This window comes from Suricata suricatta, chromosome 4 (assembly GCF_006229205.1).
Source record: "Suricata suricatta isolate VVHF042 chromosome 4, meerkat_22Aug2017_6uvM2_HiC, whole genome shotgun sequence".
Taxonomy (NCBI): Eukaryota; Metazoa; Chordata; class Mammalia; order Carnivora; family Herpestidae; genus Suricata; species Suricata suricatta.
The window spans coordinates 149,533,439-149,559,706 of record NC_043703.1 but is presented as its reverse complement, the minus strand read 5'-3'; the positions used below and the strand labels follow the sequence as shown (position 1 = coordinate 149,559,706).

At 35.4% G+C, this 26,268-nt stretch overlaps 1 protein-coding gene across 1 annotated transcript; it reads left to right on the top strand.

Annotated features, from left to right (window-relative positions):
* The first annotated feature begins 493 nt into the window (after positions 1-493).
* Positions 494-25,638, top strand: TDRD15 (tudor domain containing 15). Its single transcript, XM_029936347.1, has 3 exons — positions 494-6,722; positions 10,853-10,958; positions 25,595-25,638. Exons 1-2 carry the CDS (start codon positions 494-496, stop codon positions 10,948-10,950), a joined length of 6,327 nt encoding a protein of 2,108 aa, XP_029792207.1. The 3' UTR covers positions 10,951-10,958; positions 25,595-25,638.
* The last annotated feature ends 630 nt before the right edge of the window (positions 25,639-26,268 follow it).

Sequence of the window (26,268 nt, the reverse complement as noted above, 5' to 3'; positions counted from 1 at the left end):
GTCACTATCTGCCCTTGCTCCTAGCATTCGCCCTTTTGAGTTCTGTGCTGTGAGAAGTCTGCATGAGGGAATGTAGTTTTCTCAGAGGAGTAGGTGGTCTCCAGTGGACTTCTTTTGGCTTCCTTCTATTACGCCACGGCTGTCCAGTATCTAGTAGAAACTTGTAAGTTTCCAGAAAATAAAGATTGCACTCCTCTCTTTTCCAGTGATTGGCTATACTTCCTAATTTTGTTTTCTTAGTTATTTCAATAGAGGTTTTTTTTAAAAACAGAAGGCAGAGAAGTTATATTTTATCTCTCCCATCTTGTCCAGTGAAATTTTTTAAAATTAACATGTTCAACATGATATACAGGTATATAATGATTTCAAGGTTTCTGTTTACATACCAAATTTACGTAAGGCTAGTGTCAGGTCTCCGTATGGCTAATTTCATTTAGTCGTGGCAATTGCATGATCAGAAGCTAATTAGTACTTATTATTTGCTTTTTAGAAAATGGATTCCACATCTCTGTTACCAATGTTTTTAGACATGGATCTGACAATATCACATATAGAATGTTTTCCCAAGGACATTCTAGTGAAATTTCAAGGCAGAAATAATATTGAACGTGAGTTTGACTACCACATATTACAGAGGGAAATGCAGCATATTCCAAAAGTAAGAAATAATGTGGACATTGATGAATTTTGTTTGGTGGAAGAAAGAGTATCTGGAGAGTGGCAGAGAGGAAGAGTCGTGGAAAAGAAAAATGAACTCTATACAGTGCTCCTCATAGATCATGGAAAAGAACTAAGAGTTGATAGTACACAGGTTGCTTCAGCCTGTGGCAACTTATTTGAGCTGCCACCACAGGTAATATTTGGTATTTTTGCCAACATACTACCAAATGGGGAAAGATGGCCTCCCAAAGCTTTGAATTATTTCAAGTCATTAGTTGGACTACGAGTGAAAGGTTGTGTACAAGCTGTGTTGCCTCTTCAAAGGACTCTTCTAGAAGTGCCAAAAATTATATCCCAGGTTCTTGAGTTACAAATTGGCAGACTTATTGATGGGGACTCATTTCGTCTTATTGTGGAAATGTTAAAAGAATTCCCACAAGAAATGCAAGATTTATTACAACATAAAAGACCTGAGTTATTGTTGAGTAAGAATGATACTTCACTTGATATTCAACACATTCTGGATAATTTGCAGCCATCTTTGTCAGTAGGCAGTATTGAAAGTATAAAGGTATCCTCTGCATTGAGCCCAAGTAAATTTTATTGTCAACTAATTAAATGGATTCCAGAGTTAGATAACTTAACAGTGTGTATGACTTTGCATTATGATGCTCTCAGTCAGGAAAGTAGTCCTACATGTGATAACTTTGGATTACTTTGTGTTGCCAAAAGAAGAAATGGACAGTGGTATAGAGGAATTCTTCAGCAGCTCTTGCCTAATAATCAGGTGAAAATTTGGTTCATGGATTATGGCAGTAGTGAGGCTATACCTTCAATCCACGTAAAGAAACTTAAACAGGATTTTATTTTCGTACCATTATGTTCATTTCCATGTTCTCTGACATGTTTATACAGTCCAGATGGAGATGCCCGAAAATCTCAACTGAGGGTATTTAAACAAGCCTTGTTAGGACAGATAGTATATGCACACATCGATCGGTTCAGTAAAGATGAACATTTGTATTATGTAACACTACAAACTCAGGAGTCTATAGTTAATTCTAAGAATCTCCTGAAGACTGTAGGCACACAAGTACTCTGTCCAGTGTCTGAATCAAAAATCTCTGGTATGTTCAAAGAGATTTTTGTTTCTCGTGTAAACGGCTTTGCAGTTGAGCATTTTCTTCAAAATACTGAACTGTCCGTAGACTATCTAAATAAAAACTCTTTGAAAGTAGGTTTTCCTATTAAAACTGTAGAGATGGAGATAGAGGCTACCTATATAGCTTTTGTAGTGTACGTATTAAACCCATCAAATTTCTGGGTACGTACTAATGAACATCAGAATGGACTTCAGGATATAATGAAAAGTATAAACAAGTTTTATGATTTTTGTGAAAATAATGAACTGATTCTAAGAAATCCAGAACCTGGGTTGGTTTGTTGTGCGAGATACAGCAAGGACAGACATTTTTACAGAGCTGTCATCACTGAAATTAATGACTATAAGATTAATGTTTATTTTTTAGATTATGGAAATACTGATTCCATACCATTTTTTGATGTAAAAGTTTTGCTTCCAGAGTTTTGTGAATTGCCTCCCTTAGCCATGTGCTGTTCACTTGCACATACATTTCCTATTGAGGATGTATGGGTGAAGGCAGCAATTGACTATTTTAAAAATATTGTTTTGAACAAAGCAATTTTACTGCAAGTTCTAGGCACAAAAGATGACAAGTACATTGTAAATATTCAGAGTATTGAAGCCTCAGAAAATACTGATGTTGTCTCTCTTATGTTACAAGCTGGGTATGCAGAATATTGGGAAGTAGAACCAGAGTGTTATCCCAAATCTGCAAGTGAAAATTTGGTGTTAAATTTAAAATCTGAAAGCAAAATTAATATGAAAGTCCTATCTGCCCTTCTTGAAAGACCTAAACCTAAAAAGTACCAGTCAAATAAGCTAAAAAGTAACTTGTGTTTGGTAAAAACTCCAACTGTTAATTTCTCAGATTTAAAAAATCCTTTCACCTTGTCTGTGGCACCTGAGTCACCACGAACTTATAAGGAATATATATTTAAACCAGGAACAGTCCTTGAAGTGAAGTGTTCTTCTTCTTATGGCCCAGGTAACTTCTCATGCCAGCTTCAAAGTAAGTTAGAAGACCTAAAACTACTAATGGAACAAATTCAGAATTATTATAGCATTCATTCAGATCCTTACCAGATTGGGCAGATTGCTTGTGTGGCTAAGTATTCCAAAGACGGGAAGTGGTATAGAGCTGCTGTTTTGACTCAAGTATCACAAAAAGAATTTGACATAGTATTTGTTGATTATGGTTACCAGGAAAGAGTTTTAGTTAAAGATATTTGTGCTATTAACCCACATTTTATTTTGTTAGAAGTCCAAGCCTTCAGATGTAGTCTTAATGATTTAGTTGAACCCATTAGTTGTAAATCATTCAGTTGGACAAGGGAAGCATGCAGAGACTTTGGGAATTTTATTTCTTCATCTAAAGGATTATTGACTTGTGTCATTCAAGCTTTAGTTCTTACATATCCAAACTCTGTATGTAACTTAGTGGATTTACAGTCTCCACTTACTAGTGCAAAAGAATTTCTCATGAATCATGGCTCTGCACAGTATGCTACATTATCAAAGCTACTCCCACCTTCAGTTAGTCTTTACAGTTACTGTTATTCTTCCTTTAACATAAAAATTGGAGGTGAGGAAGAAATATACATGTCTCACATATATAGTCCCAAAAAGTTTTATTGCCAACTTAGTAGAAATAATAAAGACCTGGAGATGATAGAAACAAAAATCACCGAGATGAGTAACCTCAAAAATTGTCCAAAATATGACTCTAGTAAAATGAGATTGTGCATATCGAAGTATGCAGAGGATGGTCTCTTTTACAGAGCTTTAGCAGTGCCAACAGACTCATTAACTGACTTTCTGGTCTATTTTGTGGACTTTGGAAATAAGCAATTAGTAGAAGAAAGTACACTGAGAGCTATTTCAGATCAGTTTCCAGAATTGCTGTTGATACCTATGCAAGCTATTAAATGTTTTTTGTCGAATCTTAGAGATGTAGATATTCCAGCAGAAATCAATCGCTGGTTTAAAAATAATTTTTTGGGAAAACCGTTAAGGGCAATAATATTGTCTAGGGAGCCAGATGGCCAGGTTGGTGTAGATTTATATGATGGACATCAACATATAAATCAGAAAATTAAAAAGTTGCTTCATGCTTACGGAAAAAAACATTGTGATCCAGCACCCTGTGTGGAAAAGGGTCATAAAATAAATGAGAATAAGGGACTTACTATTTCTTTGAAAGGCAAAATAGAAAACCACTATCATCATAATATAAATAAAACCAATCTAGTAACACATTCTGGAAGCAAAACAGATCCCAGAGGTACAGATGCCAAACTTTTGAAACAGTCAGCTTATTATAAAATTGAATCTGTGTCAGAAAACAAAGTGAAGTCTTTGAGTGATAGATTCAGAAGTAAAGCTGTAAAAATTGTCCCTGTATCTGCACAGACTCCTGATGAAAATGATGTGGGCCAGGAATCAGTAAGGGTTGTATCACCACCTTTTATCCAAGAATTAAATAAAGCAACCTCTCAAAACCCTTATTATCTTACTAGACCACAGATCAAAGATCTTCCTCAACCCAAAATTTACTTGAATACCAAAGTTAAAGGATATGTTTCTAATATCAGTAACCCAGCAAGTTTCCATATTCAGCTTGCTGAGAATGAAAACGTAATCATGAGACTCACAGATGCTCTAAATGAAAGAAGAACAAAGATAGTGAAGGAGAGAAAATCAGTTAAGCCTGTGGTGGGAGACCTTGTAGTTGCAGAATACGCTGGTGACCATGCCATTTACAGAGCAGTCATTAAGAAAAGTTTGCCGGGAAATTCTTTTGAAGTGGAATTTATCGACTATGGTAACACTGCGGTGATAAGCACATCAAAAATTTATGAATTGCAGAGGGAATTCTTAACAATTCCTCAGCTAGGAATCCATTCTTTTCTTAGTGGTGTCAAATGGAATGAGCCTGATGAAATATGGGACAGTAAAACTGTGGATTATTTTGCATCAAGAGTAAGTAATAAAGTAGTTGCATGTGAATTTTTGAAAAAGCATAAGCAGAAATGGGAAGTAAGTATCACTTGCGATGGAACCTGTGTTATTAATGAACTACTGAAATGGACAGCCTGTTCAAAACCACAGAAAACAGTATCGCAGATGCCAGCAGTTGTCTCTCAAAAGGTGAGTTCTGGCAAAGATAATGAAATGAAAAAAGGGAGATCAAATGAATACGAAGGTTCTGTGATCCTTCAACCAGCCTACCAACAGCTGGGTACCATTCCTTTTGAAGAGTTAAAACCTGGACAACTGGAAAAGGCTGAAATACTTTATGTCTCAAAAAGTGGGACATTTTATGTGAAGTTATCAAAAAATAAAAAAATCTTATCAGATTTAACAGTATTAATCACTAAAGAAGTAAAACAACTTCTATCAGTGGAAATTATTGAAAAAGGCTTAGAGTGCTTGGCAAAATCTAAAAAAACCTTGAAATGGTATCGATCAAAAGTAGAAAAGAAGTTTGTTGATGAGAAAGTGCTTGTTTTTTTAGTAGATTGTGGTAGATATGAAATGGTACCTTTAGGTAATACCAAGGTGCTTAGTGATGAAATTAGAAATATTCCCAGACAAGCTGTGCCTTGTAAATGGATTTGGTTCAAAAATTTTAGAAACCAATCATTTGAGTCTATTGTGTGTTTATTTGCTCATCTGGAAATAAATATTCTTTTCCTGAAATCTTTAGACTCTGTGTGGGAAGTAGACATTTTGGTAGATGGCCTGTTGCTTTTGGAATATTTGAATTTGAATGCAGTTCATGTTGAAAACAAACTTAGATCTTCAGAAACAAGTTTTAATATGGAACCTAAGACTCCTGTGTCATCATGTGCAATAAGATCCTATACTTGGGCCCCGCTCCAAAATGGACAGCAGTATTCCGGTATTGCCACTGCTATTTCTGATCCCTCAGATTTCTGTGTTCAGTTAGAAGATTTCTTTGACACCATGAAATCTCTCTTTGTGTTGCTTTCTGATCTGCCAGAAAACTTACAAACAGTGCCTCGCGAGTGCATAATTCCTGGTGCCAGTTGTTTGTTCAAGTATGAATTGGAAGATCAGTGGAACAGAGTAGAAATTTCTGAAGTCTCCAATCAGTCTTTACTACTTGTGTTCATCGACTATGGGTTTTCTGTTTACATACCTTATTCCGATACAAAAAATCTGAAAGTTGTTCCTGTGGAACTTTTGAATTTACCAAGGTTAAGTTATCCTTGTATCTTAGATGGTATCTTACCCGCTAAGGGGAAACATTGGAATGAAGAAGCCAAAAGTGTTTTTCAAGATTCGCTAAGTAAACCAGGCTTAGTTTTTCAGCTGAAGAAGTATAATTTTGAAACAAAATTGGAAGTAGATGTCATTCAGGAGAAAAATAATTTGGCAGACATGTTGGTTGTAGCTGGTCTTGCAGTATATTCTAAAGATTCAGATTATCTTAATGATGGAATTAGTACTACTGGATCTACTGAAATCCAGTATCAGTTACAGAGTAAGCTTATTTTCCCATTGTTGGATCAAAATTGTTACAAAAGAGAAAATGCAAGTTGCATATGCACCGAGGAAAAAAAACTAAAAGAGAAAACTGTAAAGAAAGAGGTCTCTAAGAACTTCTTAAGGAAAAACAGTATCCGTGCAAGATTATATTCTAGAAACTTAACTCTGAGGAAGAAGGCTGACATTGGAAAACTTAATCCTCAAAGTACCATCACATTTGATACATGTATAGCAGCTTCATTTTGGGAACTACTGAATGATTTGAAGAATAATACCAATTTCATTGAAAGCGTTTTTAACAAATTACCAACTGAAGAAATACAGGAAAATAACACAATGGATTTGAGAACAAGGATAAAAGCACTGCATGTTAATGAAAAAATTATCTCCGAGGAACACTTAAAAGGTAGGTACCTGTTTTTTAAAACAGTAGTTTATTTTTTGTATATTGTTTTTGATCCCATAAAAGTTTATTACATGCTAAGATTATCCAAATTGAAAAAATCATAGTCAAGAAACCCACTGGACAGTCTGAGTAAACGGATAAACTGGGAGTAATTATTTATAAAATGATATTTGATGATATTTTCCTTTTTTGAATGGTAACCTTTGAGAATGTAATGAAAGTGGAGAGAATTTTTAACCATATGCATGTACACATCCATGACATTTTACAGATAGTTTCAGGGGTGTCACAAAACCACAGGGCCAGAGATCGCTGGCTAATAAATCTTGCCCTTGGTGAGCTCCGGGGCTCATTTTGAAGAAGCACTTTTCTGTTAGGTGTTTATCGGATGAAATCTATCTTAGATTTTTTGAGTGTGCGTTTAGCATATTGCTAATACAGTTAGATTTATAGTATAAACTGACTCGAACATATTTCCTCTTAAATTTTTTAGATGTCAGATTCTATAATAAATTTTAATATTTTATGTTATTTGATTTTGCATATGCACATTATATTTCAGTTTCTGTGTGGATTAGTTACTGAGGATTTCAAAGGCTATAAATGTTTCCTGCTTTAATGAATGTTTGTTCTGACTATAAATCTATTCCATGTTATCATTAGGATCATAGCTGGTTACATTCTTTCGGTGATTGGAGGGATCTGTATTCTTTCAGTGAGGGCAGGGAGATCTTGTTTTTATTGATGTATTGTAGAAGGAGTATTTCATTTGAATTCATATTGAGGTGTTTTATAGTTAATTGATAAATGCTTTAAAATTGGTCCTCTTATTTTTGAGTATTTTGTTATTGAATTAGCAGTTATGGTAGAGTGCTTACTATGTTCTAGGTACTGTTAAGATTTTTATATGTATTATGTCTTTTAAAATTGACCAAACTCTATGAAGTACGTGGATATTAAGGTTTAAATGGAGTTCAGTAGTTTGAGAAGAATGGGTATGAGCTCTGCTTTAGTCTGGTAGAATTCCCCTGGGAAGCCATCTGGCCCTGGGCTCTTATTCATTGGGAGATTTTTTGGTAACGATTCGATTTCTTCATTGGTTATCGGTCTGTTCATACTTTGTCTCTTCTCGTTTGAATTTTGGTAGTGCATGTATGTTTAGGAATTTGTTCACTTCTTCTAGATTGTCCAGTTTGTTGGCATGTAGTTTTTCATAATAATCTATAATGATTGCTTGTATTTCTAAGGGATTGGTTGTAATAGATCCATTTTCATTCATGATTTTGTCTATTTGGGTGTTCTCTCTTTTCTTTCTAAGCATCCTGGCTAGAGGTTTACCAATTTTATTTTTTCAAAAAAACCAATGCTTGGTTTCATTGATCTGCTCAACTGCTTTTTTTGGATTATATATTGTTTATTTATGCCCTGATTTTTATTATTTTTCTTCTTCTGCTGGGTTTGGGGTGTTCTTGCTGCTCCCCTTCTAGTTCCTTTAGATGCTCTGTTAGATTTTGAATTTGCGCTTTTTCTAGTTTGTTGAAATACTTTCCTCTTAGGACTGCCTTTGCTGCATCCCAGAGAGTTTGGATTGTTGTGTTTTCTTTTTCATTTGTTTCCATATATTTTTAAAATTTCTTCTCTAATTGCCTGATTAGCCCAATCATTCCTTAGTAGGGTGGTTTTTATCCTCCACATTTTTGGAGGCTTTCCAGACTTTTTCCTGTGATTGATTTCAAGTTTCATAGCATTGTGATATGAAAGTGTGCACGGTATGATCGCTATTCGTTTATACTTATGGAGGGCTGCTTTATGTGCCAGTATGTGATCTATCTTGGAGAATGTGCCATGTGCACTCGAGAAGAAGGTGAATTTCCTAACTTCAGGATGTAGAATTCTAAATATATCTATCAATTCCTTCTGTTCCAATGTGCCGTTCAGGTCCATTGTTTCTTTAGTGATTTCCTGTCTTGTTGATGATCTCTTGGCCCCCATCCCCATCCCACCTCCTGCGATCCTAGTACAGAGTGAACCAATAAGTGAATTAAGTAAAAGTGGCTATTTATTATAAAAACAGTGAAAGAAGCAAACATTAAATTAAAAAATAGAAAAGCTTCATTTAGGGAAAAATCATAATTTTGAGTGAGACAAATACAAGAACCAGGGTTTCATGGACTAAGAATTTTCTAATACACTTGCTATGATCCATTTTAAAACAAAAAATAAGAAAACATCAAATGGTTTTGTTGCCTTGAGTACTGTCCAAACTCCTAACCCCGATTGCTCGTCCAACGGCAGTAATATGGTAGCCACTGCTGTTCTTGCCCTCACGTGCTCAGGTTCTAGGGCAAAATGGTTTTAGTTCTTCTTGGTTGAAGTAACCAATATTTGAAACTCTCTCGCCTATTAAGGAAACTTTTCATGACATTAAGAAGGAAAGCTTTAAAAAAAATTCTGATGCCTGAGTAGTCTCCCTTTTGGAGATTGTTTCCATTGGTCAGGCTACCACCTCACCATTAGGATTTTCAGGCTCCCTGGGTGATTGTAACGCACAGGGAAGGTTGGGGACCACACTGTTCTAGAGACGATTGTGGATAACTTTCGCGATTATTTTGTGAGAGAAAATAATTCTGGACTTTGTGAAAACTCTGAAAATCTATTCCTCTTGTATTTGGAGGCCAGACTAAACATAAGGAGCTACAGCAGTACTGTGCTAAACTAAATTTGAAGTAAATAGAGTGAAAATGCCATGGTGTGAGAAATGGCCTTGAGGTATAATATATTTATTTTACCTTGCCCAGGTATTGTTTTAATTATAAAAGTTGCTGCCTCTTAGGTTTTGAAAATTGGCTTAACTTTCCCCTAGTTTCACCCTGCTATAACTTATCAGTATTAAAATATTCAAGCTAGTTGTTTCTATTGGCAGATTGTTTTCTTAAAAGTTACTAGTCTTTTCCCAGGATGTTTTTTGTAGGTTTTTGTTGTTGTCTGCTTTGTTTTTCCCTGGAAGTCCTTGAATAGATAATTATGGGAACTAGAGAATGTAACAACCCTTTACAAAGCACAGAAATACCTGGTCACTTTTTGGTAGTGAGGCAGTGCTTGATGTTAATATGTGCTACCTTCCTGTGGTTCCTTATTTAACTGGAGGACACTGTTGAAAGAAATCTGGAATGGCAACCCAACTTTCGAGGAGAATTTTGTCTGACATTTTACATTTGAAATAATAAACCTAGACATTCAAAGGGAATGGCTGACAAGCATGTAAAATGTTAGACTGAATTTTGAAAATATGAGACTTGTAAGTAATGCATACTTATGAATCACTTGCATTGGATATAGCAGGGTATTTAAAAGAAGGTCAGTGAGGCCCCTTGCTCCTTGAGTTTCAATTCCTGCTTCATCCCTTCTTAACTGTGAAACTCTAGGTAAGCTTTTTAACATGGCTGTGGCTCAGTTTTTTTTTTTCTTCTGGAATATGGAGATAATAACTATCTCGTTGACTGCTTGTGAGCATTAAATAAGTTAAAACGTGTAAAACCTTTTCACTGGTATCTGGTATAGAGTGAATGCTCACAAAGTTTAGAAATATCAGCCATCCTAGGAAAGCTAATGTATTTGTTTTGAAAATCTTTTGTGAAATTGCAACTTCAAAAATTTCTGATGCTGCTCTGCAAGAAATTGAAATATTTAGGATATATATATACATATATATATATACACACACATATATATATACACACATACACACATAATTTACAGCACAATGATTAGATTAATGGTTAAATTTTTATTTGGAAGATAGAATTTATGATTGAGATAATTGTAGTTCTAAATAATGAGTAGAACAGGCTATATGTATTTTTCCCCAAAATGGGTATATATTAGTAATTGTTTAAGATACCTTCAGCTGTTCTATGTAGTTATATGTATATGTTATAGTGTATGTGTAATCTGCTTATGCCATATTTCAGTCTTCTATATTTTTCAAATGTGACTTTTAGGAATTATTAAGTAAAAAGAAATTCTGTTCATAGAAGGTATTTTTAAAATAAAATCTTGCCTGTGAATAAAACCCACAAAAGTTGGAAAATTATATTACAACGTATTATTATTTTTTGCTTGTGTTTCAGTGAAGGGAGATGAAAACTCAGATCCTCTATCAGTTTGTCAACAAATACATAGGATACCCAATAATTACTGTTTTGTTGTAGATGCTCCAAATATATAATAAAAATGGTAAGCATATGATGATTTCGAATATTAAAGGTATCTTCAAGGCATCTAGATTGTTCAGATTATTTCTCTAGGAAACCTTGATTAGAATATTACAGAAACTCAGTGTGACCAGGAATTGTGATGATTTGTTTGTAGAAAGATTATTTAGGAAATGTGGTTCACTCTGAACGTATTTTAAGCATTTTTTTTTAATAAACCATTCTTCACTTGTGTTTCCACAGTCATTAGATAATATTTTACCATTATCTATAGTTTTCACGTGTCTTTCCTGATTGAAGCTTTTGTTTCTGTTGCTACTTTGTAGGGTCATCATTGAAATCATGGAAAATACATAGAGATGTAATGCTACAGAACTGTATTCCCAGGAAAATATGAGTGCTTGTGGTCTGGCTCTTAGTGATAGGATATGGACGAGAAGTCAGAGTTAATCCCATTCTTCCCTGTCTTTAGATCAGACAATGGGATTTTTGTATGAGATCATACAGAGGCAGATATTTTGTCAGTGTATTTAACTGCGAATTAGTTTATTTTGTAAGTAAACATTTATTGAGCAAATTTAGAGTATTGTTTTGGTGCCAAGATAGAACCATAAAATCATGCAAATATACTTCAGATTTAATGTCCACCAGATAGTTTTGAAGAACTAGAGATTTGGTGATGTGATGTAGAGAATATTTGGAGAAATTTAGAAATTTCCTAAGCTAGCTAGGGACAATCAAGTTTATCATTGCACATGTATATTGAATGTATTGATATTGGTCATTCTTTTGAGGTTAGGAAGTAATTTCAAGAAATGCTGTTGTTTAGGAATATATATAAGTTTAAGTTTAATATGTTGAAAGTTTATTCAGTTCAGGGATCTTCATATTTTTACACTACAAATTAATCTGTGGCTTGTGATTTTTTTAGAGCAGAGAATTTAACATGTACTCTTTGTACATGTTTGCACATGTAATTGAATTTCTTTGGATACTTTTGTGTCATTTTCCCCCAAATCTCACCAGATCTCACAGATTATTTTGTAGAATTTAGAAAAATACTTCTATTAGAAAACAAATTCACTTTATACAACTTATGTGAATATTATAATATTGTAATACTGGGTCGCCTTTGTTGTTTTGGTACCATAAAATATGGCAATTATTATTTGGTTAATTAAAAAATGAATAAAGTAAGATAAAGTAGTATTAATGGATGTTTTTGGTACCAGTTTTATCATGAAGGGCCTCATACCCCTTCACTTTTTCAAAGTTCTTTTAACTTCATTTATGTATCTTGAGGTACAGTATTTTATGTTTGGAAATAGACAAACTTCACAAGTTTATTTATAGCATTTGTTATTAAATAGTGTAGAAAATGTTTTTACAAGTCTGTTTCCATTAGTTCCTAATTGATTTTTTTTTTATTTTACAAAGCCCAATATAGAAAGTAACTAACTGAAGAAAGGATTAAAATTGTTTCCTTTTAAGATAAAAAGTGCTTAGTTTAAAACCATTGTTTTCCTATTTTTTTATGAAGCTGCATTATTTTTTTGCTCTGCATTATTTTTTTGCTCTATAGTTTACTATAAAATTACAATGTGGAGGATGTATAGTAATATAGTTATCCAGAGTACTTTAAAAAAGAGCGTATTCATCTTAGAATTTATACTTTCTTAGGATTAAGTTTTACTAGATTTTACAGATAATATTAAAAATTTTTTCCCTACTCTAAAACACTTGCATGAATTTAAGTTTAGTAGAGGCTGTTATTTTATGAATGTTGACACAGACTATTGATTCAAAATTTGAGAAGCAGTAGCACATTTAAATTTTTAGATTAAAATATTTCAAAGTCAAGGATTGTTAAGTTTTACTTTTTAAATTTATTTCTTTTTTAAACTTTTCTCAGAAAATACTTCATAATTTTTTTAACTTTATTTTGAGAGAGAGCACTTGTGTATACTCAGGCAGAGAAGGGGCAGAGAAATGGGGAAAGAAAATCCCAAACAGGTTCCATGTGTCAGCACAGAGCCCAGTGTGGGTGGGGCTCAATCCTGTGAATCATGAAATCAGGGCCTGAGCTGAGATCAAGAATTGAATGCTGAGCAGACTGCATCTCTAAATTCATTTGTAATTTTGCGTTATTTCTATAAATTCGAAAATGTTTTTTTGGAGCTCACATCAAAGTTTTATAAGACTGGAAAAAGTGTTCTTTAGAAATAATTGATTTGATTTTTTAAAAAACTCACATAAGCATTATTCAAGGCTATATGTATTGATAGGAAATAAAAACACTCACAAATAAAAACTTAAATTATTTATCCATTTGTATTTTACTGGCATGATTACTTTGATTCTAAACTCTTCTATAGAAGATGCTGTGTTGGTTAAAATCAGCATCTGATTTTTATTTTTTTAATTGTATTAAATTTTTCTTTTCTATTTTTTTTTTTTAAGTTTATTTTGAGAGAGAGCGAGGGCAAGAGCAGGGGAGGGCAGAGAGTCCAAGCAGGCTTTGCACTGTCAGTACAGAGCCCCATGAGGGGCTCGAACTCAGGCTGTAAGATCATGACTCGAGCCAAAACTAAGATTTGGTCACTTAACCAATTGAGCCACTCAGTCACCCCCTTTAATTTTTTTTTGTTTATTTCTTTTGAGAGGGAGTAGAAGAGGGGCAGCAAGAGAGGGGGACAGAGAGAATCCCAAGTAGGCTTTGTGCTGTCAGTATGAAGCCCGATGTGGAGCTCGAACTATTCATGAACTGTGACATCATGACCTGAGCTGAAAGCAAGAGTTTAATTAACACTTAATGAGCCACCCAGGCACCCCTATAACTTTTTCTGACTTTTAAATGTGTATTTGATGCTACTGTTGCTTTAAAACTTCTGTTTTAGTTGTGTACATTCAAGAGAAAGTTTTTTTGTATATGGAGTATTTGACTTAAAATATTTTACCGTGAAAAACTTTTAAGTATGGTTTGCTAAAGTCTGAATAAGTATGTTATAAAAGGGTAATACAGCATTAACAGAATCCTACCTTGTGCATATAGTGATGAAAAATTGAATTCTCTTTAATATTTCCTTTAACCAAAGTTAGTCCTTATTCAAATGGTACAATTTTTTTCTCTTTAAAAGTACTTCTAATTCTCAAAACAGTTTTTAATTTTTTTTTCACTTTTGAAGGAATGTTGGAGTTTTAAAAATTACAGATATTTTTTATTTGGCCTATAGTTTGGATATAATTGTCAACTTTTTCAAGTCACCAGCATTACATTTATTTTCTACATTTGACTTCTAGAACTTTTCTTAGGTTATATTATGATAGCCATACTAAGGGTATTTAAGATTCTAATAGGTGTTCCCCTTTGGCTCTGATGCATTAACATCTTAATGTGAACTCCTTGTAATGGTTTTAATATATTTTCTTAATTTTTCTCATTATTTTCCATTAATCACAAAGTGATCAGTTATTGACTTATGTTATCATAATGCTATAATATATTTCTGTATCTGTCTTTGAATGTACTGATAATCTCTGAAAATCTTCTTAGTGCTAAATCCTTATCCCTTATAATCTTCTTACAGTCTTCTATATGGTACATACATTTATCAAACATTTTGGAAATTACTGTGTTAGGTATAGAAGACACAAAAGTAAGTCAAATTCTGGTTCGTAAGATACATTACAGTGGTGGACACACATAACTATAGCAGAGAGTGGTACATGATTTGTAATAAGGGTATGTACTAGGGGCTTTAGGACCACAGAAGACAGTGTGCTTTATTTACTTCCTGGGACAGAGGAACCATTTGAAAAAGACTTGAAAAATATGACCTGTGATGGGAGCCTGGGTGGCTCAGTAGGTTAAACCTCCGACTTCGGCTCAGGTCATGAGCTCATGGTTCGTGGGTTTGAACCCCAAGTCAGGCTCTGTGCTGACTGCTCAGAGCCTGGAGCCTGCTTCAGATTGTGTGTCTTCTTTTTCTGCTCTTTTCCTACTTGTGCTCTGTCTCTCTCTCAAACATAAATATACATTAAAAATATTCTAAAGAAATGAACTGTGAGCCTGATTCTTAAAAGTTATGTGGTATAATTTGCTAGGGAACTTAGGGAAATCTACAAGGAAGGAAATCAGAGACCTCATGGCACAGCCAAGTAAAACTGACTCGGTACAATCACCCTCAGGGGAGTTGGGAATATAGGAAATGGCTACTCATGGGTGTGGAGTTTCTTTTTGGGGCTCTGAAAATGTCCTGAAGCTAAATGGTGACAGTGGTTGCCCAGTTCTGTGAGTATACCAAAACTTACTGATCTGTACACTTTAACAAGGTGAATTTTGTGACAACTGAATATTTCAGTAAAGCTTCTTAAAAATTACATGTATGAAGCTTATGTATAGCTTATGAATTCAATAAGCTATTCTTTGAGACTATTATGAGAAGAACAGAGAAATGTAATAAAATTCTGATAGTTTAGGGATTTCAAAATTAAAGGGAATAAAATCTCAAACCTCAAGACTGAAAAAATAAATGAAAAAGGAGATCCTTAGGGTGGGGATAGTAACAACCTTAGCCCAGATCATTCTGTGCATGTCATTATTAGCTATTGGTGCATAATGCATTTTTAAACCTTGGTTATTTAAAAAAAGAAAAAAAATTTTAATGTTATATTTATTTTTGAGAGAGAGAGAGAGAGAGAGAGAGAGAGAGCGCATGAGCAGGGGAGGGTCAGAGAGAGAGACACGCAGAATCTGAAGACAGGCTCCAGGCTCTGAGCTGTCAGCACAGAGCCTGATGCGGGACTTGAACCCATGAACCCTGAGATCATGACCTGAGCCGAAGCCGGACTCTCAACTGACTGAGCCACCCAGGCGCCCCTATTTAAAAAAATTTAATGTTTGTTTTTGAGAGATAGCAAGAGGCAGAGTGCAGGTGGAGGAGGTGTAGTGAGAGAGAGAGACAGAATCAGAAGCAGGCTCCAGGCTCTGAGCTGTCAGCATAGAGCCTGATGTGTGGCTTGAACTCACAGGCTGCAAGAGCATGACCTGAGCTGCAATTGGATGCTTAAGTGACTGAGCCACTCAGGCGCCCCTAAATGTTTTTAATGTTTATTTTTGAGAGAGAGACATAGCACGAGGGGGAGAGGGCAGAGAGATAGGCAGAATCTGAAGCAGGCTCCAGGTTCCAAGTTGCCAGCACGCAGCCCATTGCGGGGCTCAAACTTACAAACTGTGAAATCGTGACCTGAGCTGAAGTTGGATGCTTAACTGGCTGAGCCTACACCTTGTTATTTTTAAGTGTAGACATAAAGGTGTACAAAACCGAGAATCAAACTGTTTCTGATAGATCACCTATGTAACTGATACACAGGGCAAAATGGAACATTACTAAGACTCTAGAAACTCTTTTCTTCTTGCAAATATTTGTGCCCTCCTCTCCAAAGGAATTGCTACCTTGAGTTTTGTGGTACTTTTTTTTCTTTTTGTTTTCAAAATACTTTTACCAGCTAATTTTGCCAACAACCAAGAAAGAATGTATTCTTTCTTTTAATGGTTATATATGGAACTGATAATACGCCTTTTTTTAAAGTTTTGACCTGAGCCAAGAGGTGGAGCCATGCAGGCACCCCAGCAGTATGCTTTTGTTTCTTTTTGCACAATTTTTTAATATAGGATTGATCCATTTATGTGTGTGTGTGTAGCTGTAGTTCATTTATTTTAATTTTTTAAAAATTTTATTTATTTAGAGAGAACACAAGCAAATGGGAGGGGCAGAGAGAGGGAGAGAGAGAATCCCAAGAAGGCTCCACGCTGTCAGTACAGAGTCCTATGTGGGCTTGAATTCATGAACCATGAGATCATGATCTGAGCCAAAACCAAGAGTTGGATGCTTAACCCATTGAGCTACCCAGGCACCCCATTCATTTTCATTTCTGAATGAATAATTATTAGAGTATCAACTTATTCATTCTCTTCTTGATGACTTTTTTTTTTTTTTTTTTTTTTTTTACAGTTTTCAACTATTGCATATAATACTTCAGGGAAACACTGTGCCTCATTTCATGAACACGTATGTTAATTTCTGTTGGATGTGTTTGGGTTCTATTGCTGGAGTTGTTGGGTCATTGGCTGTACACTAGTGTGGCAGAGAATAGAGGTAGGATGAAACCGTCTGGATGGGTAATGGTCTTCATCTGGTTGTTTTTCTGTTTATTTCTGTGATGGATGTCTATGATAAGCATTGGGATGAATTACCAAGATTGACATGTGAAGATTTACATGGCCATTATCACTGGCTCATCCAGATGCCTCTTTTGCAGATTTTCTTATCTTTGTCTTCCAGACTTGGAACTTCTGAGCCCCAACAAACCAAATTAATCAGTTACCACTGTGTGGCAACCTGTATGTGGTTTTCTTTAGGTTTCTTCCATTTCCATTCAGAAAGGATGGAGGGTGTAGCCAAAGGGAAGGCTTCTGCTCAGTATTGTTCTTTCAGGGATGTCCCTGAATGGGGGCATAGTTAGGCAGTAGTTCATGCTGGCTCGCAATGGCATACTGAGTTGATGAATTTATGGGTCAAATTTGATTATAAAAATATTCTCTGCCAACAAGTCATAGGAAACCTTTTTGGGAAGACAGATGTATGATTTTTGAGTGTTAAAATATCCTTGTATTTCTGTGATGTTTCCAGAGGCATGCTATGTAATCTTTTTAATGTCTTGCTAGATTTGGTGCAAGTGTTTTTAAAGGAGTTTTGTTTATGAGGAATATAGGTCTACAATTCTCCCCCCCCCCCACTTTGTGATATCAGAGCAGAATGAGTTGGGAAATGTTTCCTCTGTGGTCTGAGAAATTTTACATAGGATTGTATTTCTCCTTCTCAAGGAAATTTTACTTTTTCCCCATGGTTTTCCATTTTCCGTTTCATTTCTGCATTGACTTTTACTGTGTTAGATTTGCTTTTTCTAGGTTCTTGAAGTAGCTATTATTTTAGATCTTTGTGTTTTGTAATAGAAGTGCTTAATACCAGAAACTACTTTTTTTAAATTTAAAGTTTATATGTTGAGAGGGAAGGAGGGAAGAAAAGGGGGAAGGTTGGAGAAAAAAGGAGAGAAGGGAGAGAGAGAATCCCAAGCAGGCTCCCTGCTGTTAGCACAGAGCCCAGTGCAGGTTTAAACCCATGAACTGTGAGATCATGACCTGAGCCAAAGCCAACCAGGCATCCCCAGAAACGACTTTTTAAGTGTTCTTCAGGTATAGCCCATATATTTTGATGTGTTTCCATATTTTAGGTTATTTCTTAGTGCCTCTTTATTTATATTAATTTGGATCCAATAACAGTGATTTTCTCAGCTTTTGTTTTACTGTGAATATCTATTTTTGCCATTAATTTAAAAAATAACTTTAGGCGTATTTTCATATCCTATTATTAGCTCTTTTCAAACATCCAAATCAATGTTTGGTATTTGTCACAAGTTGTGCAACTATACCCACTAAAAACTTTTACAGCATCTCATTATTAGGTATTCTTGCATAGATTTACTGTTAATTTCTATATCCTTCCCCAACCCCACTCCCTGTTTCAGGCAAAAACTAATTTCTGTCCTTAACACCTCTCTTTTCTGGACTTTTTATATAAATGGAATCATATTTGGTCTCTTTTGTCTGACTTCTTTCACTGAGCAAAATGTTTTTGAGCTATATCCATATCATAGCGTTTATCAGTAGTTCATCCTTATTGCTTAATAGTATTTCATTGTGTAAGTCTACATGTTTCTAAGTTTTGACTGTTGTGATTAATGCTGATAAAGTATGTACAAATCTGTATGTGAATATGTATTCATTTCTCTTGGATATATACCTAAGAATGGAAATTACTGAGTTTTGTGGTAAATTAATGCTTAATGTTTGAAAAATTACCAAACTGTTTTTCAAAGTGACTGTACCATTTTTATATTCTTACTGGCTATATAGAAGTTTTGCTGATTCTCTGTATCCTTATATCCTTGTCAGTATGTTTGTCTTTTTTAAAAATTCACCCCCCTTCCCCTCTGGCACCTATCAGTTCTCTCCATTTAAGGGTCTGTCTTTTGTTTTTTTTTTTTTAATTCATTTTGACTTATTCTTTGACCTATTTCACTTAGCATTTCACTTAACATTATAGCCTCTAAGTCCATTTATGTTGTGCACCTGGCAAGATCTCCTTCCTTTCCATTTTTCTCTTGACTGAGTGATACTCCATTGTAGATACATGTGTCACATTTTCTTCATCCATTCATCTATGTTTGGACTCTTGGGTTGCTTCCATTTCTTGGTTATTATAAATAATGCTGAAATAAACCTAGGGGCCACATGTATCTGTTCCATTAGAGTTTTTATATTCTTTGGGTAAATTCCCAGTTACTGGAATTACTGGATCATATGGTAATTTTGTTTTTAATTTAAGAAATTTCCATACTGTTTCCCCCAGTAATGGAACCAATTTACACACCTATCAACATTTCATGAGGATTCCTTTTTCTCCACATCCTTGTTTACACTTGTTCTGATTTTGATATTAGCTGACAGATATAAGGTAATATCTCATTGTGATTTTAATTTGCGTTTCCTAGGTGATTAGTAATGTTGAGCATTTTTTCCTGTGTTGGCCGTCTGTATGTTGATTTTGAAAAATTCAAGTCTTCCACTCATTTGTAATTGGATTGTTTGTTTTTTGGTGTTGAGTTGAAGTCCTTTATATATTTTGGATATTAGCCCCTAATCATATATGTCATTTACAAATATTTTCTCCCATTCAGTAAATGGTGCTTTGTGATGGTTTCCTTTGCCGTGCAAAGGCCTTTTATTTTGGGAGTAGTCCCAGTAGTTTAATTTTGCTTTTGTTTCTCTTGCCCAAGTGACCTACCTAGAAAAATATTTCTATGGCAGATATCAAAGAAATTACTGCCTGTATTTTCTTCAAGGGGTTTTATAGTTTAAAGGTTTCACATTTGGGTCTTTAATCCATGTTGAGCTTATTTTTCTGTATGGTGTGAGAAACTGACCAGTTTTATTCTTTCACATGTAACTTTCCAGTTTTCCCGGCACCATTTGTTGAAGACACTGTCTTTCCCCCATCATATGTTCTTGCCTCCTGCGTGGTAGATTCATTGAACACATAAGCGCGGGTTTTTTCATTGATCTTTGTGTCAGCTTTTGTCCCAATACCAAACTGTTTTAAGTACCACAGGTTTGTTAAGTATCTGTTGAAATCTAGGATTATGACACTCCAGCTTTATTCTTCTTTATGAAGATTGCTTTGGCTATTTGGGGTCTTTTGTGGTTCCATACAAATTTTAGGGTTATTTATTCTAGTTATGTAAAGAATGTTATTTTGATAGGGATTCCAGGAAATCCACATACTGCGCTAGGTAGTTTCAACATTTTAACCATGCTGGCGTTTCTAATCCCTAACATGGAAAATCTTTCCATTTACTTGTATCTTGTGGTTCTCCCATCAACATTTTATAGTGTTTGGAGTAGAAGTCTTTCACCTTCTTGGTTAAATTTATTCCTAGGTATTATTTTTGGTACAATTGTAAGTGGGATTGCTTTCTTGGTTTACCTGTGCTATTTCATTATTAGTGTATAGTACTTCAATAGTTTTCTATATATTTTGTATCCTGTGACTTTACTGAATTCATTTATCATTTCTGGTAGTTTTTTTCCCTAGAGTCTTTAAAGTTTCTTTATATGTGTTTTCATATCATTTGCAAATATTCAAAGTTTTACTTCTCCTTACCAATTTGGGTGCCTTTTTTTTTCTTGTCTGATTGCTGTGGCACGGACTTTTAGTACTATGTTGAATAAAAGGGGTTGAGAGTGACCCTCCTTGTCTTGTTCATGATCTTAGAGGAAAGCCTCCTAGTTTTTCACTGAGTATGATGTTAGCTGTGCATTTTTCATAAATGGCCTTTATTATGTTGAGGTGTGTTTTTTCTACATCTAATTTATTGAACATTTTTTATCATGAATGGATGTTGTACTTTATCAAATGCCTTTTCTGAATCTGTTGAGATACTTAATGTGGTGTATCATGTTGATGTATTTATGAATATTGACCTACCTTTGCATATATGGACTGGATTGCATTTGATTGTGGTGAATGATTTTGTTTAATGTATTGTTAGATTTGGTTTGCTAATATTTTGTTGAGGATTTTTGTATTTATCAGAGATAGTGGCTTGTAGTTTTTTTTTTTTTTTGTAGTATTTGTGTTTGGTTCAGTATCAGGGTAATGTTGCCTTGCTTGAATGACTTTAGAAGCTTTCTTTCCTCTTCTGTTCTTTGGAATAGTTTGAGAGGAATGGGTACTAACTCTTTTTAAAATTTAAATCCTTTGTATCATGTAAATGTTTGGTAGAATTCACCAGTGAAGCCCTCTGGTCCTGGACTTTGTTGATTTTTTGACTACTGGTTCTGTTTTATTGCTAGTAACTAACTGGTCTGTTCAGATTTACTGTTGCTTCCTGATTCCATTTTGAAAGGTTATGCTTCTAGGAATCGATCCATTTCTGATAGGTTGTCTGATTTGTTGGCATAATATTCTTACCTTTTATATTTCTGTGGTGTAGGTTATTTCTCCATTTATGATTTTGTGTCCTCTTTTTTTCTTGATTAGTCTGGATAAAGATTTCAGTTTTGCTGATATTTTCTTTCTTTCTTTTTTTTTTTTTTGCTTATATTTTCAAAGAACAAGCTCTTAGTTCTTCATCTATCATTTTTATTCTTGCCATCCTAGTGGATGTAAAAAGCTAGTTTTTGGTTTTAGTTTACCTTTTGCTAATGATATTGAACATCTTTTCATGTGTCTCTTAGCCATTTATCTTCTTTAAATAAAAGTTTTAAATTCTTACCGTTAAATTTTTTTTCTCTTTATTGTTGAGTAGTAAGAGTTTATGTTTCTGGATGCAAGCCTTTTATCTCCTGTATGTTTTACAAGTATTTTCCTCCATTTTGGGTTGTCTTGTCACTTTGATGTCCTTTTGAAGCATAAATGATTTAATTTTGTTGGAGTCCAGTGTGTACCCATATTTTTGTTGCTTTTGTATTTGCTTTTGCTGTCATACATAGGAAGTCATTACCTAATTCAAGATGATGAATATTTATAAAAGCTTTTTCTAAGAGGTTTAGAATCTTAACTCTTCTATTTAGGTCTCTGGTCTGTTTTGAGTTAATTTTGGTATGTGGTATGAGGTGGGATCTAACTTTATTTTTTTTGCAGGTGGATTTCCAGGTTTTACGTCACCATTTATTTGATGGTCATGGTGGGGGGCACTTGTGGGGAGAAGCACTGGGTGTTATACGGAAACCAATTTGACAATAAACTATTAAAAAAATAAAAGACTATTCTGTGTCCACTGAGTTGTTGTGGAACCTTTGGCAAAATCACCTGACCCAAAGTGATTTATTTGTGGACTCTTAATTCTCTTCCATTGATCTAAAGGACTAGTCTCTTGTCTGTATTTCACTGTTTTGATTACTATGGCTTTGGAATATTTGTGAAATCAAAGGCTAAGTTCTTGTTCTCTCTCTCTCTCTCTCTCTCTCTCTCTCTCTCTCTCTCTCTTCTTTTCCAGATTGCTTTGGCTGTTTTAGGTCTGTTACAGATCATTTTTTAAATTTCTATAAAATGCAAGCTCATTTTTTATAGCAATTGGTTCAATCTATAGATTAATTTGGGGAGAGTTGCTATCTTAACAGTATTGAATATTCCAATCCATGAACAGGGAATATCTGTTGATCTTTTATTTCCATATACAATGTTTACCGCACAAATCTTGAAACTCTGATTCTTTATTTCTAAATATTTTCTTCCTTTGTTCCTATTATGGAAGATATTGTTGATTTCATTCTCTAATTATTCATTGTTTATCTATTGGAATACAATTGATTTTGAATTATGACCTTGTATTCTGTAACTTTTCTGTACTTGTTCTAATTTATATGTGTATGAGTGTGTTTCTTTGGGTTTTCTGCATATAGAATGTCATATGCAAATAAAATTTAAGTTACCCCTTTCCATTTGGATCCATTTTTCCCTTTTTTTCTTGGCAGATAGTAGTAGGTAGAAACTCCAATATAATGTTGAAAAGTGGTGAAAGCAAGCATCCATATCTTGTCTATATTAGGAGAAAGGCCTTCTGTTTTGGACCATTAAGTATGATATTTGTGAGAGGTGTTTTCACTTTTAATCAGGTTGAGGAAGATATTTTTTAGTCCAAGCTTGAGAGTTTTTATTATTAATAGATGCCTGCTTTATTTCTCTTGGTTATCATTTTTTCCTGCCTTTTCCCCTGTTTTTTATTACATGGAAGACAATGTGGATGTTTGTTGTAGTTTTGGATTATTATCCTCTTCATAAGATTTAAAATTTTTGTTCTGGTACGTGGTTAAATTACTAGTGGATCACTTGGATTTTATCAAGATCGGGTAAGCTTAGGGGCAGATCCATTTAATTTTGTTTTTATTTTTTTATGTCTCCCATGGCATAACTTCTCCGGGGTCTCAGCTGAGTGCCTGGCTTGTTCTCCATGGTGCTTCTATTCTGCCTTGGCCCAAGCTGCCAAGTCTCCCAAGCACCCTGTTACCTCCAGTATCTCTTCTCAGCTTTCCACCTCTTAGCACAGTTACACTAACTATGGAGTCTTGCCTTGTAGCTTTGCGGCCTAGGAGTTCACTGAGGACCTGGGGAGTTACCATGCAAACCTCTGGGTTTCATTCTCTGTGGCACCCAAATCCCAGTTGCCATAAATAGCCTTGAACTGTGATTTCTGCATCCTTAATTCAGTAAACCTACTGCTCCATGCTTGGCGTCACTTCCTGCAGCAGTTCAGATAATTTACGTAGGGAGAGAACCTGGATGAATCACGCATGTCACCTTTCTCAGGGATTACAGCCCTTCCATGGGTGCTGTCCAATGCCTGCAAACAGTCTTATATATTCTCTAGGTTTCGTGTCTAGTTGTGTATCATACGGCAAGTAAAACATCAGTTACTTTTGTAACCAAGACAAGAATTCCCTAGTTTTTCATTAACTTCTACCATTCAATAAGGAACTACTTGGAGGTAATACAGACAATCACTTGGATTCTTCAAATTCTTCTCTGACCTCTTGTTTAATCTCCACCCTATTTCTCCAGTAGAAGCTGGATCAAACACCTTAGCCACTCTACGTAACTCTTTTTTACTTATTTGTTAAGTGCATAAGGAACCCAAACTGACTTTTTCCGCCCATGTTATTTTCCCATGTTATTTTATTATTATTTCTTATAGTTTATTGTCAAGTTGGTTTCCATATAACACCCAGTCTTCATCCCGACAAGTGCTCTGCTCCAGGCCCATCACCCATTTCCCTTCTCCCTCAGCCCCATCAACCCTCAGTTTGTTCTCAGTATTTAAGAGTCTCTAATGGTTTGCCTCCCTCCCTCTCCTTAATTTTTTCTCCCCTATGGTTCTGTTAAGTTTCTCCTGTTACACATATGAGTGAAAGTATATGGTGTCTGTCCTTCTCTGCCTGACTTATTTCACTTAGCATGACACCCCTGAGTTCCATCCATATTGGCTACAAGTAGCCAGATTGCATTCTTTCTCTGCTATGTAGTATTCCATTGTATATATAAACTACATCTTGATCCATTCATCAATGATGGACATCTTTCCATGTTATTTTAATAGGATTTGAGAGGCAGAAAAAGCATATGTGTTGCAAGCATTAGTTTTCCCTCCTGTTATTATGCATATTGCTGGTAGCACTTTGTTTTCATCATTCATTTCTAGATAAACTAATACAGAGGATTTTAGTTTCCGAATTTGGCCACAACACTATCTCCCGTCCCCATTCTCTTTTCAAAGAGTATAGAGAAGTGATGCTGCTTGATCTGTGAGGTCGGGTCATAGGAAGCCACGTACCTCTAACCTGTTCACTAGAATGGTCACGCTTAATGCTGCATTGCCATGTAAGTAATCCAGTTACCTTGAAGCTGCCATGCTTTGAGGGAACTGAAGCTACATGAAAAGGTTATGTTTAGGTCCTTTTTTTTTTTCTTGGTAGTTCCAGTGTATGACCATTTGTGTATCCCTAAATAAGGCCCAGACATTGTGGAACAAAAATAAATCTTCGGTGTTTTGTGTGAATTTCTGCCTCATAGAATCTGTGACATAATATCATTATTTTTATCACTGGATTTCAAAATAAGTTGTTACATGGAAAGAATAAATGGAACAAACTTTAGTACCAGACATGAGATGCTGACATAACTTTTGGACTGAAGAGTGGGCAGAAACTGGAAGGCCCTTGAGGAGCGGAAACCTGACGGATCTCAGGAGGCTGTCAGGGCTTTAAGGAAGTTGAGGAAAATGTTGAAAGCTGGAGGAAGGGAGACTGGAAATCTTTGTTATGTATAGTAATGAAAATCTAGCAAAATTGCCCCTGCCACAGTATGGAAAACATGAACATCTACCTAATGAACTGAGGATTTAGTCTAAGGAGATTTCTGAGCCATTGCTGCATGCCTTCTGATTCTTTGTTTTGAATGCGTGTGCCTATAGAGGCTGTTCTCTGCTCGCCCCGTGGTGGTATGTTGGGTGTGTGGGCTAACGTGCCACCTTGTTTCCCAGGTCTTCGGATCAAGAGGAACTGTACTTGAGGAACTACTTCTGGGAGCCTGTTCTACACTTGGACCTGATTTAGATGATGAGGTCTGAGACTGTTCTGATGCCATAATGGATTGAGACTTTGGAGGGCTTGGGGGGAGGGGGTAGTGTCTTCTGCATATGGGAATGATATGAACTGGGGCCAGAGGGCAAACTGTGTCACACTTTATTATCCAAAGATTGTCACAGGAATATTTTCATCTACTGTGACTTTGCTACCCCCCATCAAGAGGGGGAATATAATTGTCCCTCCTTTGGATCTGTGCAGGCTTATGAGTGCTGTGAGCAAGCATAGAGTAGAAGTGATGCCATGTGATCTTACAAAGGTAGTTCATAAACAGCGATGTAGCTTTCACCTTATTTTCTGGAACACTTGTACCTGGTGTCTTGGACCGTCATGCAAGAAATCCAAATACCACACTCCGGTTGTGAGGAAACCCAAGCCACGTGGGGAGGCAACGTGTACGGACTCCTGTCAACAGTTCCAGACCCCAGCCATTTGCGTTTTCTTTGCTGAAGCCATGGCTGTTGTGCAGAGACCAGCCAGCTCCCTCATGTGCACGCCCAAAGGATCCATACCCTTGATAAAATAGTTGTTGGGTTTTATGCACTAAGCCTTGGGGTGGTAACTGGAACAG